We start from the raw sequence: 14,888 nt of genomic DNA, 5'->3' as shown, positions 1-14,888 counted from the left end.
GGATTTTGAGATCCCTGTCTTAAGGTTATGGTCAGGCATGGACAGGATTGTCAATCAAAAGGTGGCATTCAAAATGGACTGTTTATATTTGCCATGAATTTTTTATTACGAGAATAATCTGGAGAAAAGGGTAAAGACGGTGGTGATGAATTGGAAAACATCTCTATTTGTTCCTGTGCAAATTGCCTGTCTGTCAGTGATGTCCTAAGTGCTATTGGGCACATTCCCTTGCATTTTTTTTACTCCATTCTTCTAAACTTTGAAGGACAAAATCAGAAGGCATGGCAAACAAAGTAACTGTGTAAGCAAGGGAAATTAATCCTCTTGATGAGTACATTAATGCACTGCCTTTGTGATTTTTTTAAAAAACTCTTTGCTTATTTCGTTTTATGATATACAGCCTGAACACACAAACGTTTGTTTCTGGTACATTCCGCCAAGTCTCAGAGGGATGCCAGACTCTGAGGAAAGAAGAGAAAAACTACATAGGGTAATTTTTTTATATATAAAACACATTAAAAAAAAGATTTTCTGAGTCAATGTCCATTACAAAGATAAACAATGTAAGAAAATGAAATAATTGCTTAAAAAACAGAATATATAAACTAAGACCCTTACAGTTTCTAGGACAGGAGTCGGCAACCTTAAACCCTCAAAGAGCCACAAAGGTCCTAACCAGAAGCCCCGCATTCAATTCTGGAGCCGACCGGAAGTCCAGTTCCATAGTCTCCTTATAGCATGGGGTTCTTTTTCCTCTGCTGACTGGAAGTTGGTTCCCCCACCATAGAGTCTCCTCCTAATGTGGCGTCCTTTTCCCTCTACCTATCCTAACCAAAAGCCCTATCAATTCTGGAGCCGACCAGCAATAGGGAGCCACAACAGAGGGATGAAAGAGCCACATGCAGCTCCAGAGCCACAGGTTGCTGACCCCTGCTCTAAAAAAACAAAAAGATCGAAACGCTCCAATGGAAGTGAGTTGAACAATTCAGAGGCAAGGCCTGTGACGCCTCCTTCTCAAATTTATATTTCCTGATTTTTCTTAACTTTCCCAAACCTTTCCCACCTTCCAAATGTCCTTTCACTGTCTTGTAAATTCATAACATAGGATCAACCCTCATTAAGTTTCAAGCCCTGGAGTGTGTGGAGTGTGTAAGACTTTCTGGGAATAATCTTGGGACACTGGAGGAAGAAAAGTCCCAAGCAGGCCAATGATCAGACCAGAGATATATATCAGCCCATAGAAGGAATGAAGGTTAAGGAAGCGTTTCAGAAGGGGCCTTATCTAGTTCTCTGGAAAGTGAAAGGCAAGGGAGAGGAGAACTGCTTTCAAACTTGCAAGATTTTCTTACTATAACCTTGTATACTCATGGTATTAGTTACTTGTTGAAGGAATGACAGGATGATAAGTATCTCTCTTTTCCCCTCCTGATTCTGCCCTTTTGAAGACATTCAGTGTGTTGGCTTGGTTTTCTTTGTTGATTTTCAGAGCTTGATTAGAGACCCCCTCAACTCTCTCTTTCCACTTACACCTTTGAAATGGTTCCTGGTCCTTAGGTGATGTAGGCAGAAGAGCAACAGCAGTCTGCTTATTTCAAGGCAGTTCAAAAAGCAATACATTGTCTGTTTGCTCTGAATGCTTCAAACTCTCTTCCAGGGAACTCTATGTAGAAAGCATTAAATATTGTAGATCTACTATGTAGGTATCCAATGAATTATGGGTATCTTAACTGGAGATGAGTGTGAAATTCATATGCTCAATGAAAAGCCATTTGTTTCTTTTAAAATGGGTCTCTTGTATGAGACAGAGAATTGCATTATTGTTTAGTAATGAGTTTATTTGCTTGGGTTTAAATTTGCCTCAGATATAACTCCAAATGCAAAATATTGTTTGAAAAATAGCAAAGCAACAGAACGGATATTATAAAGCTAGATCTGTAATTATCCAATTGAATTACAAATCAATAATCCCTCTAATTCATCTATATTAGGGATGAGGTTCTGCTTATTTTGCCCTCACTCTTATTTTCTTAATTTTGTAGCCAAAACATTTGTCAAAACCATTAAAATCCAGTGAATTGCTGATTTTGTTTCTTTATATACTTTTACCACCACCAAATCTGTAAGGTAGATTTTCTGCCCCAACTACCAAAATATCTTACACTGTCTCGGTGTTTGGGGTGAAGTCCTCCATGATGCTAATTAATATTGATTTTTGTCAGGAGAGGAAATAATATGGTCGAAGTACGTGGTCATATGGTTTGTGTAGCTTTATAACTTAGTTATATTTTATAGAAACATTAAAAATAAAAGCAACAATGTGCTATCAGCACTGTCTTCTATATCTTGGCACTCTCCCATTCTGTTGGCTTTGAAAATACCAGAATTTCAGGAGAACATTGAAAGATGTCCTAATCAGATGTACCGATACCAGGGGTGGGTTGTTGCTGGAATTACTGCCAGTTTGGGGCGCAAAAAAATTTGTGCAAGTGTTGCTTTGCTGGCGCACAAGCCAGATGATGCTCTGCGCATGTGCACATTTACACCTAAAAAGGTCTGTGCATGCGCACAATGTTAGAAAAATGGGGAAAAGTACATTTTTGCAATGAAGATTGTTCTGCGCAGAACAGAAAATCAAGATGGCGGCGCTGAGGATAGAACCAGTTCGGGTGTATGTCCAGTTGAGTTACTACTTACTCGGTTGAACTGGTCCAAACCAGTAGGAACCCACTTCAGACTGATACCTACATGAGATGTATTGATACCTTTTTCATCCATTCTGTATTTTCTCTACATCAGGCCTTGCTGATATGCTAGGGTTCTCCCTCAGAGAGAGATCTGAATCCCAAACCTCTTTTCTTTCTTGTTTCAATCTCAAGGTGGCACCCAAGATCAAAGCTCTAATGATGGAAACAGGTACCACAATGGTTGGATATCAGCCTCAGGGAGAGAAAGTCAACTTCTTCAGAATGGTGATTTCAAATCCTGCAGCCTCCAAGTCAGATATTGACTTCTTGATTGAGGAAATAGAACGATTGGGGGAAGATCTGTAATCCACATGAGTTGAACCATAGTTTTTCTCTAAAGCGCTCTTTTCCAGTACTGGCTGTTTTTTAACCAGTTCTGTAGAATACATTTTAAGATGATCGCTTTCTAAGTGTTTGATTCTTCTGAGACCCTCTCTTTAAAAACAATAGTGCCCGCTTCCATAGATTATTGAAAAGTATATAGGAACTGATTTATTATTTTACCAAAGGATAAACATATTATTTTGAAATGTATCATTCAGCTGGTTAGGCCTAGTAATTCTAGTTTGCCCGAAAGTAAATTATATTAAGATAGCTAACTAAGAAATCTGCACTATATGTACAGTGTGATGATGTATGGTGTGTGTAGACATATTTTAACAGAACAAACACACAACATACACTTTATATGTATATAAAAATATATAAATAAACAATAGTAAGCATTCCAGGTGTTCCCTATCACCGACTGCTCTTCTGAAGCTCTATTAATACCAAAGGGGCTTCACTAGATGAATCCTTGGTAGATGATAGACCAACATTCCCATTTCAGGTGTAGTACTGAAGCATTGATTCTACTGATTTTACTGAAATACCATCAGCCGTAATACAGGAGTCCATATCTTCTCTCTGTATTAATTTGAATGGGCAAGGCCAACCCCATATGGTATATTTGTAAGACCCACTGAAATCAGTATAAATTTACCCAGCATGTTAGACTCTCACAATTTTTTCAGACGGGAGTATAAGAGGCCTGTTCTTTCTATCAAGAAGTAAGTATTTTCTATCAAGAAGTAAGTAACATGACAACCAGTTTACAGGTGATAAAGCTCCCAGGTAAAGCTGGGGAAGAAAACATTTTTAAAAGGTAGATTCTTAGGAACGATGGTAAATGGTGAATGTTATTTAAACATTATTTATTGATGCTTCTCTAATATGTGGAAAAGAAAGAAGAAAGCAAATCCAAACAAGTAGTTTAGCTGTATGTATATCCCTTTAGCTGCCATATCAGGGGAATAGTAGTAGCTGAGTTGTTGTAATAGATTATAATATTGTTGTATTTTTTAGAAATTCACTTGTGTAGATTGTGTACATTACTGTTAAATGGGGCGGGGGAGGGAAAGGAATTACATGTAATAGTTTTCCAGCAAAATAACTGTTCAGTTCTAGGTATATGAGCTATTTGCTTCTTTATATGCAAAGAATTTACCATGCTAAAGAGTTGTCTTGTATTTTATTCCATTTGTATTGTAGCCTATTTATATAATTATCAAAGTTCTAAATAATGTTTATTGGTAATTCAGTGTAGTTGTGAGCCAAAGAGAAGATTAAAAATTAGTTGGCACATTTATACAATATGCCCTTAAAACAATAATTTATCAGGTAATTTTACTTTATCAAATTCTAGTACTACATTCTAGTACTATACTATAATCTAGATTTAAACCTAATGAAATCCTTTCACTTTAATAGAAAAGTCACTTTATTAATTATATAGTGATCTGATTATATACTGAATGCATTTTTAGTGATTCATGAATGTTTAAGCAAAGGGCCCTCCTCTATATCAGAATAATCCACAGCCGTTGGTTTATAGGAATCCTGTGGCAAGAACCCCAACGATTGGGCCGAAATCTTCTGAAGGGGCTACAGTATTCCTCATTAATAGCAGAAGAAGGGTAACTGTGGCTTTGACAAGAAAGAAGAGACACTCAACACAAAACCTTTTAAATATGGCTACAAGAATTATTGCATATGTAGCTGTAAGATTCACCTTCAATTTGTTAGCTAGGCAGCTGGAGTTTTGGCCCACACTAGTTAGAAGGCAAGCAAAGTCACAGGGCAGGTAACAAGATGATTTTGGTCAAGTGAAACCCAGGGGTGGACTTCAAAAATTTTAGCGAGTGGTTCTCTACTCAGTTGCTGGGTGGGTATGGCCATGGTGGGCGTGGCCTAGTTGGCCTCCTGCACTATGGCCGGGGGGGGGGGCGTTTTTGCCCTTTCCGGGCTCTTGAGGCTTTTCTCGAGCCTCCGGGAGGGCAAAAACAGCCTCCCCAGACTCCGGAGGCCCTCTGGAGGCCAGAAACATGTTTGTTTCTGCCCTTCCAGAACTTCCAGTAGGCCTGTTTTTCACCCTCCCCATGCACGCCCTGCACTTAGCTACATCGGAAATGATCTGTGTGGGGACTCCTGGGAGGGGCAGGTGCGAAGTGGGCGGTTGAGGGTTGAGAGTGGGATTTGGGGGTTCTCTGAACAGCACAGAATCTTACCTAAAGGTTCTCTAGAACCCCTGCAAACTCCCAGCAGCCCACCCTTGTTGCTAACCTAAAGCCAGAGGTGGGTTGCTCCCAGTTCAGCTGGGTTCGGCCGAACCGGTAGTGGTGATTTGGCCTGGATCACAGAACCGGCAGCGACCTAGGATGGCCATGCCCCCAAACTAGTTCTCTGGTCTCTTCTGCTGTTGCCAGCATGTTTCTGTGCATGCGCAGACCAATTGACAGTCAAGTGCGCATGCGCAAGCAACGCACAGCGCGCACATGCAAAGCAAGCTGGTACCAACCAGTTAAGGAACCCACCCCTGCCTCAAGCCTTCCTAAATTTCCTGCAGTGGCTGTTTAGCTTCCATTTAATGCTTTATATTTCTCATGCATAATAAACTGTAAGGATTACTTTAATGCACATTTGCACACATGTCCGCTGAGATAAATAGAATGTGTGTACATCAGAGAGAATTGTGCCCAGGTAACCATATATGTTCTTTATTGCCTGGGTTTTATTAAAACAGTGTTTTGTTGAAAATATTAGCAATATTTTAATGAATGTTTGTGTAGCTTTTCATCTTTTGGTTCCAGGGTTTTCCCAAATGTGAAATGAGTATATTTTAAGAATCCACATGATTCTACCTTGATATTACTGTCCCCGTCACTCACCCTTTCTTTTGTATTAAAGTGATGATCCCTTCTGGAATTGTGATGTGACTAAACTACTTTCAATGTATTAAGCGTCCATATGGTATTTTACCATCGTGTGGATGGAACAATTGAGAAGCTGCTCAGAAGAGTCTAACATCTGCTATCTATAACTGATGTTCAAATGGAAATAAAAAAATAAGTGACATCTGTATTTTTATAAATGTACTATGACATGAGCCTTTTTTCCCCCTAGCCTAGAAACATCTTTCTTTGCACAATCTTCAATCCCAGGCTCGAAACCGCTTATTTTAGTAAATGATTCCTTCTGTAAAATCGATTCAAGGCCATAGGGGAAAGACCAACCTCTCTTTGTTGTCTGATTGCTCTCGTCGCAATTTAGAAATTGAGAACTAAGATCCATTTGAGGTTCCTGTTATTTCTATGCCTAAGGCTGTGCTCTAGAATCCCAGGTTTAGATAAGGCTATATAGCCAGTTGGTCACATAGCCTTAGCTCAGGCTATGTGGCTGAGGCTCCTGAGGTTGCTAGACATGCATATGCAGGCTGGGAGTGTTGAGAGTTTTAATACAGCAACATCTGGAGGGACGAAAGTTTTCCCCTCTTGTGGAATTTCTGTGATTGCAGGGTTTTAGGACTATCTATTATGAGCCATGGTGGTGCAGTGGTTAGAATGCAGAACTGCAGGCTACTTCTGCTGACTGCCAGCTGCCTGCAATTTGGCAGATCAAATCTCACCAGGCTCAAGGTTGACTCAACCTTCCATCCTTCCGAGGTGGGTAAAAATGAGGACTCAGATTGTTGGGGCAATAGTCTGGCTCTGTAAACCGCTTAGAGAGGGCTGTAAAGCACTGTGAAATGGTATAGAAGTCTAAGTGCTATCTAGATCAGAAAAACTAGCCCAGTGGTTCTCAACCTTTTCTTCACCATTTAAATTCACCTTTTGTGGCCACAGACCCCCCCAAGACATAACTCAAGATTTAAATCAGAATGTTTCTTCAAGCCTTCGTGGACCCGTGTCAACATCGCAGCCGCCCAGGGATCCACAGACCACAGATAGAAACTCAGTACACTATCTTCCTGTTTGTCAGCCAAGAGAAAAATATACTGACTTAAAAACTAATGAATTGCTTTCATCACAGACCTCCTATTCAGTGAAGAGGCCAATGTTCTTTTATAGTGCCTGAATGTGGGTCAAGGTAAGGGACCTGATTGATAGAGTCTTCTGTCTGTTTCCCTTCCCATAAGCCTCACCAGTGCCAGCCGAAACCAATTGCTCTTAACATGTAACGGGCGGGTCTTAGAATGGATGGTTTAGGCCAGGGGTGAAATCCAGCAGGTTCTGGCAGGTTTCGGAGAACCAGTAGTGAAAATTTTGAGTAGTTCGGAGAACCAGTAGTGAAAATTTTGAGTAGTTCGGAGAACCAGTAGTGAAAATTTTGAGTAGTTCGGAGAACCAGTAGTGAAAATTTTGAGTAGTTCGGAGAACCAGTAGTGAAAATTTTGAGAGGTTCAAAGAACTGTCAAATGCCCCCTCTGGTTGGCCCCAAAGTAGAAATGGAGATTTTGCAGTATCCTTCCCTGCCACACCCACCAAGCCACACCCACCAAGCCACACCACACCCACCAAGCCACACCCACAGAAACAGAACCGGTAGTAAAAACAATTGAATTTCACCACTGGTTTAGCCACCTGACAAGCTGCCTCCCCAACAGATTACAGGCAAGGAAGAGCTCTGTGATCTTCCTTGCTACCTACCGATCGGGCTAGTTCCCAATATGAGTCTAGATCTCTTCTGAAAGTGCAACCCCATGCCCAAAACTACTCCGGCTGTTCGGTCACAAGAAGGGAAGCGAGGTACAGGGTAAAGCTGGAAGAAGCAATTGATACTGGACAAGCGTCTGTCTTGACTAGTCATGCAAAAGAATGGTAATGGAGATAGTCAATAGCTGTGACTAGCAGCAGCTGTAGAGGAGACAAAATTGTGCCCCTTGGAATAGTAAAAAGTACAACCACGTGAAATTCCTTCTTGGCAGAAGGAGCAGAAAATCTTTAAAGTGCTCATTTGGAACAGAATCAGCAATATCCAAGTGGCAGTAACTGGCTTTCTCCGAAGCACCTGAAGGGAAGGCAAGAAGCAATAGATGGAAACTAATCAAGGAGGGAAGCAAACAAGAACTAAGAAGAAATTTGCTGACAGGGGGAACAATTAACCAGTGGAACGGCTTGTCATCAGAAGTTATGGGTGCTCTAAGACTCGAGGTTTTTAAGAAGATCGGACAATCATTTGTCTGAAATGGTATAGGGTTTCCTATACTAGAAGATGTCCAAGTTCTGTTCCAACTCTGTTATTCTGCTTTCTCATCCAGCTTAAATCAATCTTCTGCATAGCACATGATTAGCATTCTCTAGGGCCGTGATGGCGAACCTATGGCACGCAAGCCACAGGTGGCACATGGAGCCGTATCGGTGGGCATGCGAGCTCAGTTCCATATTCGGGCCTTCTGGGCCCACCAGAAGACAGGAAACAGGCCTAGAAAGGCTCTGGAACCTGGGGAGAGCAAAAAATAGACCTTCCGGTCAGACCAGAAGTCAGAAAACGGGCCATTTTTGGCCTCCAGAGGGCTCCCAGGGGGGTTGGGGAAGGCTGTTTTTGCCCTCCCCAAGCTCCTAGAAAGGGTCTGGAGCCTGGGGAGAGTGAAAAACGGGCCTTTTAGTCTGACCGGAAGTCGGCAAATGGGCTGTTTTTGGCCTCCAGAGGGCCTCGGGGGGGAGGCCTTTTTGCCCTCCCCAGGAAAGGGTCTGGAGCCCGGGGAGGGCGAAAAATGGGTCCACTGTTCCATCGCATGTCAAAAGCAGGGGGAGGGGGGGACTCGCACGAACATTCACGGGGGGAGGGCACATAGAATTATGGGTATGGGCATGCACGCACACACAACACACACCTCTGGGCTCCCCGCGCTTTTGGCACGTGATGGCAAAAAGGTTAGCTGGCCCTGTTTTTCAAATCCAGATGTACTACTCTTTCAAAAAGAAAGCAAACATGTTTATGAGTCTAGGTGTGCCCATATAACAACAAAAAACATTTTGGAATGGTCTGGTTAGGCATTGGGAGGGGCAGATATCTAGAGTCATTGGCAGCCCATCCAAAATGATTCTAGCAGGCAAGGCCCAAATGACCAGAGTCAATTGGGCAGGTGTGCAACGGCCTAAAATAGCCAACAGAAGCTGCGCAGATGCCAACACTCAACCATAACGCCAATCATGTGATCAAATGCAGCATTCTGGATCAGATTCACAGATTTCAGGAGGAGTGGAAAATATATCAGAATAGTTTAAGACTGAACCATTGAAGGGACCGTGCAGCTCCCATTAATATGTGTTGGGGATGAGATGGAGGCAATGGTCTGAGGACATGGCATTAAAAACCGTTAGAAAGAACATGTTCATGCTGAGTTTGTGGAGATGAGAGGATAAACCTGAGAAACATTAATATTTACCTAAATATGAATCATACATTAATACTGTTTTGAATGCTTATAAGCCACTCAATGCCACAATTCAGATTTCCAGTCTTGCATTGAAGAATCTTCCCTTGTTTTTCTCTATATATATTTGCCACAATGCTCCGTGATATCATGTTGGCCACATGACTGTGGAAATGTCTTCAGACAGTGCTAGCTTATGGCCTTGAAACGGATATGAGCACTGCCCCCTAGAGTTGGTAATGACTAGTGGAGTAAAATCCACAGGGACTCCCTTCCTTCCTTCCATACTTGGCACTAGTGTCCAATCAACTGATTAGTTAGTATCAAGAATGGATAGTTCCGTGGGCAAAATATCATCCAAAACCTGATAAATGTTTCAAGAATACCACCCTGTAAATGTCAGCTTACGCTTTTAATATCAGTAAGGCATGCAAATTAAGATGGCTCATTCACTAACAAATCTACTAGCAGTGTAGAAAAGGTCTTCCACCAATTACTTGCTCTATAGCTGCTGAGATTGCCAAACAGAAGATTAATAGGGAGCCAAAGACCATTGCTGAGAAAGTAGAATGTCACATTTCATGAGGCCAAAATCATCTGTCAGCTATGAAGATGGTCAGATGACGTTGGGAGAATTGCACACTGGCCTTAAACTGTAGGAGTGGTGAGTTACTGTGTGCTATTCTAAGCTCCTAAAGAAAAGATGGAATGAGAACAAATAATAACCCATTTTTTTTAAAAAAAGCTTATGTCAGTGTTTTCACTGTATCTGCTTTTTTTAAAAACCAACAGTGAAAGTACTAACTTGTTTCTGAATTGTTATTCCAAAGTTTTTAATGTTTCTTAAAAGCTGAGAATTATTTGAGACTGTTTTATTTTATTTTTCTCTCTTTTGGCCAAAGATTGCTATTTTTCATACATGGAGGATTTATTTCCGATTACAGTTAACAGTGGCTCTTTTAAACTGCTGGTTCAGAAGTAGGTTTCTTTTCCTACACACACAATCTTTAGTCCCCCAATTAGATCTTTGTTTGCAATATATATCAAAGCACCTGGTATGCCCAAATATGGGAGGGAATATACTGCTTCCCTTTTGCCTTTCAGCCCCACTCCAGGAGCCTTTCATGTGTTGCATTTTTGCTGATAAATGAAGGGAGACTAGTATAGATCTGATAGTCATAGGCAGGGGCGGGTTTCTCGCCCCGTTCCAACCGGTTCGGTTGGAACGGGGCCAGCAGCGTCCTCATGCACGCGCGCGGTGCACGCATGCGTACTAGCATCTGTGCGATGCTCCAGCTGCCCCTGGAGGATCGCGCAGGCGCTGTATGCATCCTGCGCATGCGTGGAAGCGCAGAACTCGTCAAAACCGGGTAAGGAGCGCGGGCGGGTGGGTGGGCCCTTCGCCGTTCCCGGAAGTTACTTACTTCCGGGTTCGCCGACCAACCGGTTCGCAGGGACCGCCGCGAACCGGTTGAAACCCACCCTTGGTCATAGGGTACAAATAAGCAATCAAATCATACTAGGAAACGATCGATATAAATAGGAACGATGAGAAGATTAATAGCAATAGTAATGCAGCCTTAGTAAGTAGTTTGAATATATTTTCATTTTTAAAAATCTGCAATGCTTTTGGATTTTTTTTCGTAAGCTCTGAAGAGGGTCAGAGATGTTCCAGCTTGGAGTGGTGCCTATGATTCCAGGGCAATTTATGACCATTAACCATGGGCACCGCTCCAAGCTGGAAGATTGTCCATCCTTTGGGCTTTCAACATGCGTTGGTCTCCCCAGAACTGAAGCAACAGCCTTAGAGGACGCATCCTGAATTTCAAGACTCTTTCTTGGTTTCAACTGTTCCCTCCCCAGGGCCAACGTGCCTTTTAATATAAACAAAATCTTGCCTATGCAGAAGCAGTCCCACTTACTCCAATTAGGCTTCCTTTCCAGTGTGTTGAAGGCTGCAGGCTTTGACTCCCTATGTAAATATTTCTGCCGGAGGGGCAATAGTTTCTTGGAGGAGAGGGCAAATGAGAGGAGAGAAACCAACCAAAGAATTCCCTGCTGCCTGGCAAACTAAAGAGGAGTTTTATTTGCTAACAGTGACGAGGGAAGAGGCTGCTCATTAGTCTTTTTGTCTCATATCATCTCATCTAATTCTCATCAGGGGAAACAAGAGAACCCTGGAGTCTTTTTTCCCAAGACTGTTCTGCATGTTACTTTATCCACAAAGCAACTCATGTTTACTGCTGGCTTCACCATGATAATTTGGGCAGATCATCTTCTTGAGTGCGTGGAGCACCAAGGCTGAGCAAAAAACCCTACATCCGCTGGGGGGCAGCAGTGAGCAGTTATGGATAAATGTTTTCAATTCACCTCACTGCCACAACAGGGAATTGTAGAAGATTAAAATGCCAGCCCCTTGGCATAAAGCTAGAAGTGTGAAAAGTTACTTCACGGGCACTCAATGTTTCTGGTGGCATTAATTTCCCTTTGGGTATCCTGTCTGGTTTATATATGGGGTCCCCAACCTTTCAGACCTCAGGGACCACTGAATTCATAATTTTAAATCCTGCGGACCACTAATATTATGTGCCTAATGACCAGCTGGGTGGGCGTGGCTGGGTGGTCATGTGACTGGGTGGGCATGGCCAACTCGTGTAACTCACATCGAGTGACATCCCAGCCCCTCCTCGCCTGCCCGTCTGGGCTCCTTAGGGCCCCAATAGGAAGCAGTTGTTGGAGCTAAGCAGCCACCACGAGGAAGAGATGGCAAAATAATTGGCTCAGTTCAAATTGGATCTGACCGAGAAGGAGGCTCAGCAGAAGCACCTCACTGAGGACTACAAGCATAGGTTTTCCAAGCAAATGGAAGACCTGAGTGAGTGAAAGGCCAGGTACCGGCACCTGGCAGCTCAGTGGGCTTAGATAGTCAGCCAGTTCCAGGCCATGTTACAGTCCTGGAAGTAACAAGGCCCTCCAGCTCTTCTCCATCAACAGCACTTCCCTCCAGCCTTCGCCCAAAGCCCCACACCAGGAGGCTGAAGCAGGCCCTAAGTTCGAATTTCTGTCCCCCTCCAACCCACACAAAAAGACCCCAAAGGGGGAGACTCTTTGCAGCAACACTGACATTCATTGCACGTATCTGGCCCAGGGGCCGAAGTTTGAGGACCCTGATTTAGTGCAATATAAAAAATGCAAATAATTTTTCTGCAGACCACCAAATTTTTCTCATGGTCTACCAGTGGTCCACAGACTACCAGTTGGTGACTGCTGGTTTATATGACAAAACTGAGCTTCCGGGTGGCGACATCGGGACAAGTGTGGGAAGAAATCAGGGCTCTGGCTTCTTATCTCAATCTTCACATTTGGAGGACCCCTGCGGGGGTACACTGATGTTGGAGAGAGACGCGGAGGAGTAGGGAAACCCTAGGACTAACGAGGCAGAGGGCAACCACCTGTTACGACATGGGGATAACCTTTTAATCCGGCCTGCAAGCGTCTGCCTTGTTTCAATGCCGGACTTGAAGTCTCGACAAACTATCTAAAAGGGGAAGGAAGAATTTAATCAACCTGTTGTGTCATCGAGTGGATTAGTGGATTGGCTTGTGAGTTGGAAACAGCTGTAAGTGTTGGCAGAAAAGGAAGATCACAGAGAAGAACGGGCAAAGCAGTGAGTCTCTAGAGATTGGGTAAGAGCCCTATAATGAGCGGCCACCTGTAGGAATGAGAGCGGCAGATTTTCAGAGGCCAAGACCAGCCCAAAAGAACTAATTGGCATAACTGAGCAATCGGAGGGGAGATAACAAGAAAGAGCATGAACTGACTCTAAGACATACAGACTCAAGTGGTGGAAAAGAAAACAAGAAAGAAGGAGGACTTGGAGAACAGTTGTGTGCTTGTGGGGGAGAGGGGGCTGACAGATAGCAGTTAGGAAAAAGAAGAGGACAACGAAACGGAAGGGGAAGGCTGATGCTGTGCTGAAATTATCTAGAACTATTTAGAACAGAAGAGCGTGGACAATTTTGCAAAGACTGAAAAGAAAAGTAATTCAACCCAGAACTTAAAAAAATAAATAAAAGAAAAGGTGTTGAACGAATAGACTGCATTAATAGTTTAGTGAAATAAGTTACAATTATATAAAATATTTATAATACCTATAAACAACTACTCAAATCTATATTTATATTTAAGCTTGTGAATATCCTTATATATATGTCTATGGTTATAAATATCTATTTGAATTAATTGCAATAATTACACTAAGGATATAATGAAATAATTGCATTCTTAAGCTATAGCACTGTTGGTATAAATGAGTACTGAGTACTGAGGCTTCCTCTCTCTGTCCTTCTCTCTCTCTCTCTGTTTGCTTTTTCCTTCTTATTATTACCGCTTGTTATTGAATAATTTAGATATATAGAGAGACACTATTTAAGTTGCTTATACTGCTTTTGGATTACTGTTTGTGGATTATTATGGATAGAAAAAGGTAAGTTAAGGAATTATTTTTTTAAAAACCTAATAGCAAAGCATATATATTATATTATCAGTAATATCTAATGTAACAGTGTGTAGCCTATTAGTAGCAAATTTAGGATTGTGATTAAAAGAGGGGGGGGGAATATTGATAGAAAAAAAGATAAGTTGAAATAAAAATAACAGTCAACATATTGGATGCTAATTTGGGACAACATATATAATATACTAAAAGAACAAGATAAAATTTTAAAAGAGATGGCGAGTATCACAACAACATCACTGAAAGCCTGGAAAAAGACAACTGTAAATCCAGCCACAACGGTATTGACTGCTTCTCCAGCATCCCAAAGGTCAACAGAAGGAATGGCTACAATGGAAAAACCAGATTCCGGATCGAATATTGAAAATGTGCAGGCAGCATTGCTAACCATCCAAGAAACTATGACCAACTTTGAACTTTAATAAGATTTGTATGCCGCCCACTCCCTTGGGACTCTGGGCGGCTCACAACAAAGTAAAAAACATTTAAAATATTTTTAAAAATACAATGTTAAAAATTAATACAACATCCATTCCATCAGGTGGGGCTGGAAATTAATCAACAGCCCCAGGCCTGCCGGAACAGCCAGGTCTTAGTTGCTTTACGGAAGGCCGGGAGAGTGGTGAGGGTCCGGATCTCTGCGGGTAGCTCATTCCACAAGGCCGGTGCAGCTACAGAGAAGGCCCTCCCTTGGGGAGCCGCCAGCTGGCATTGTCCGGTCGACGGCACCCGGAGGAGGCCCAACCTGTGTGATCTTATTGGTCATTGGGAGGTAAATGGCAGGAGGCGGTCTCTCAGGTAGCCAGGTCCAATACCATGTAGGGCTTTAAAAGTAATGACTAGCACCTTGAAGCGGGTCCGGAGACCAATGGGAAGCCAGTGCAGCTCGCGGAGGATAGGTGTAACATGGGTGTATCTAGGTACACCCATT

General features: G+C 42.5%; 1 protein-coding gene across 1 annotated transcript in view; it reads left to right on the top strand.

Moving 5' to 3' along the window:
• GAD1 (glutamate decarboxylase 1) overlaps positions 1-3,050 on the top strand; it is a 62,371-nt gene extending 59,321 nt beyond the window's left edge. The window contains exons 15-16 of the mRNA XM_032220996.1: positions 401-490; positions 2,877-3,050. Coding sequence (XP_032076887.1) covers positions 401-490; positions 2,877-3,050 — 264 coding nt within the window. The remainder of the gene's footprint in view (positions 1-400; positions 491-2,876) is intronic.
• Positions 3,051-14,888: the final 11,838 nt, after the last annotated feature.

This window comes from Thamnophis elegans, chromosome 1, assembly GCF_009769535.1.
Source record: "Thamnophis elegans isolate rThaEle1 chromosome 1, rThaEle1.pri, whole genome shotgun sequence".
Taxonomy (NCBI): domain Eukaryota; kingdom Metazoa; phylum Chordata; class Lepidosauria; order Squamata; family Colubridae; genus Thamnophis; species Thamnophis elegans.
The sequence above is the reverse complement of the archived record's forward strand: the minus strand, read 5'-3'. Positions and strand labels throughout refer to the sequence as shown.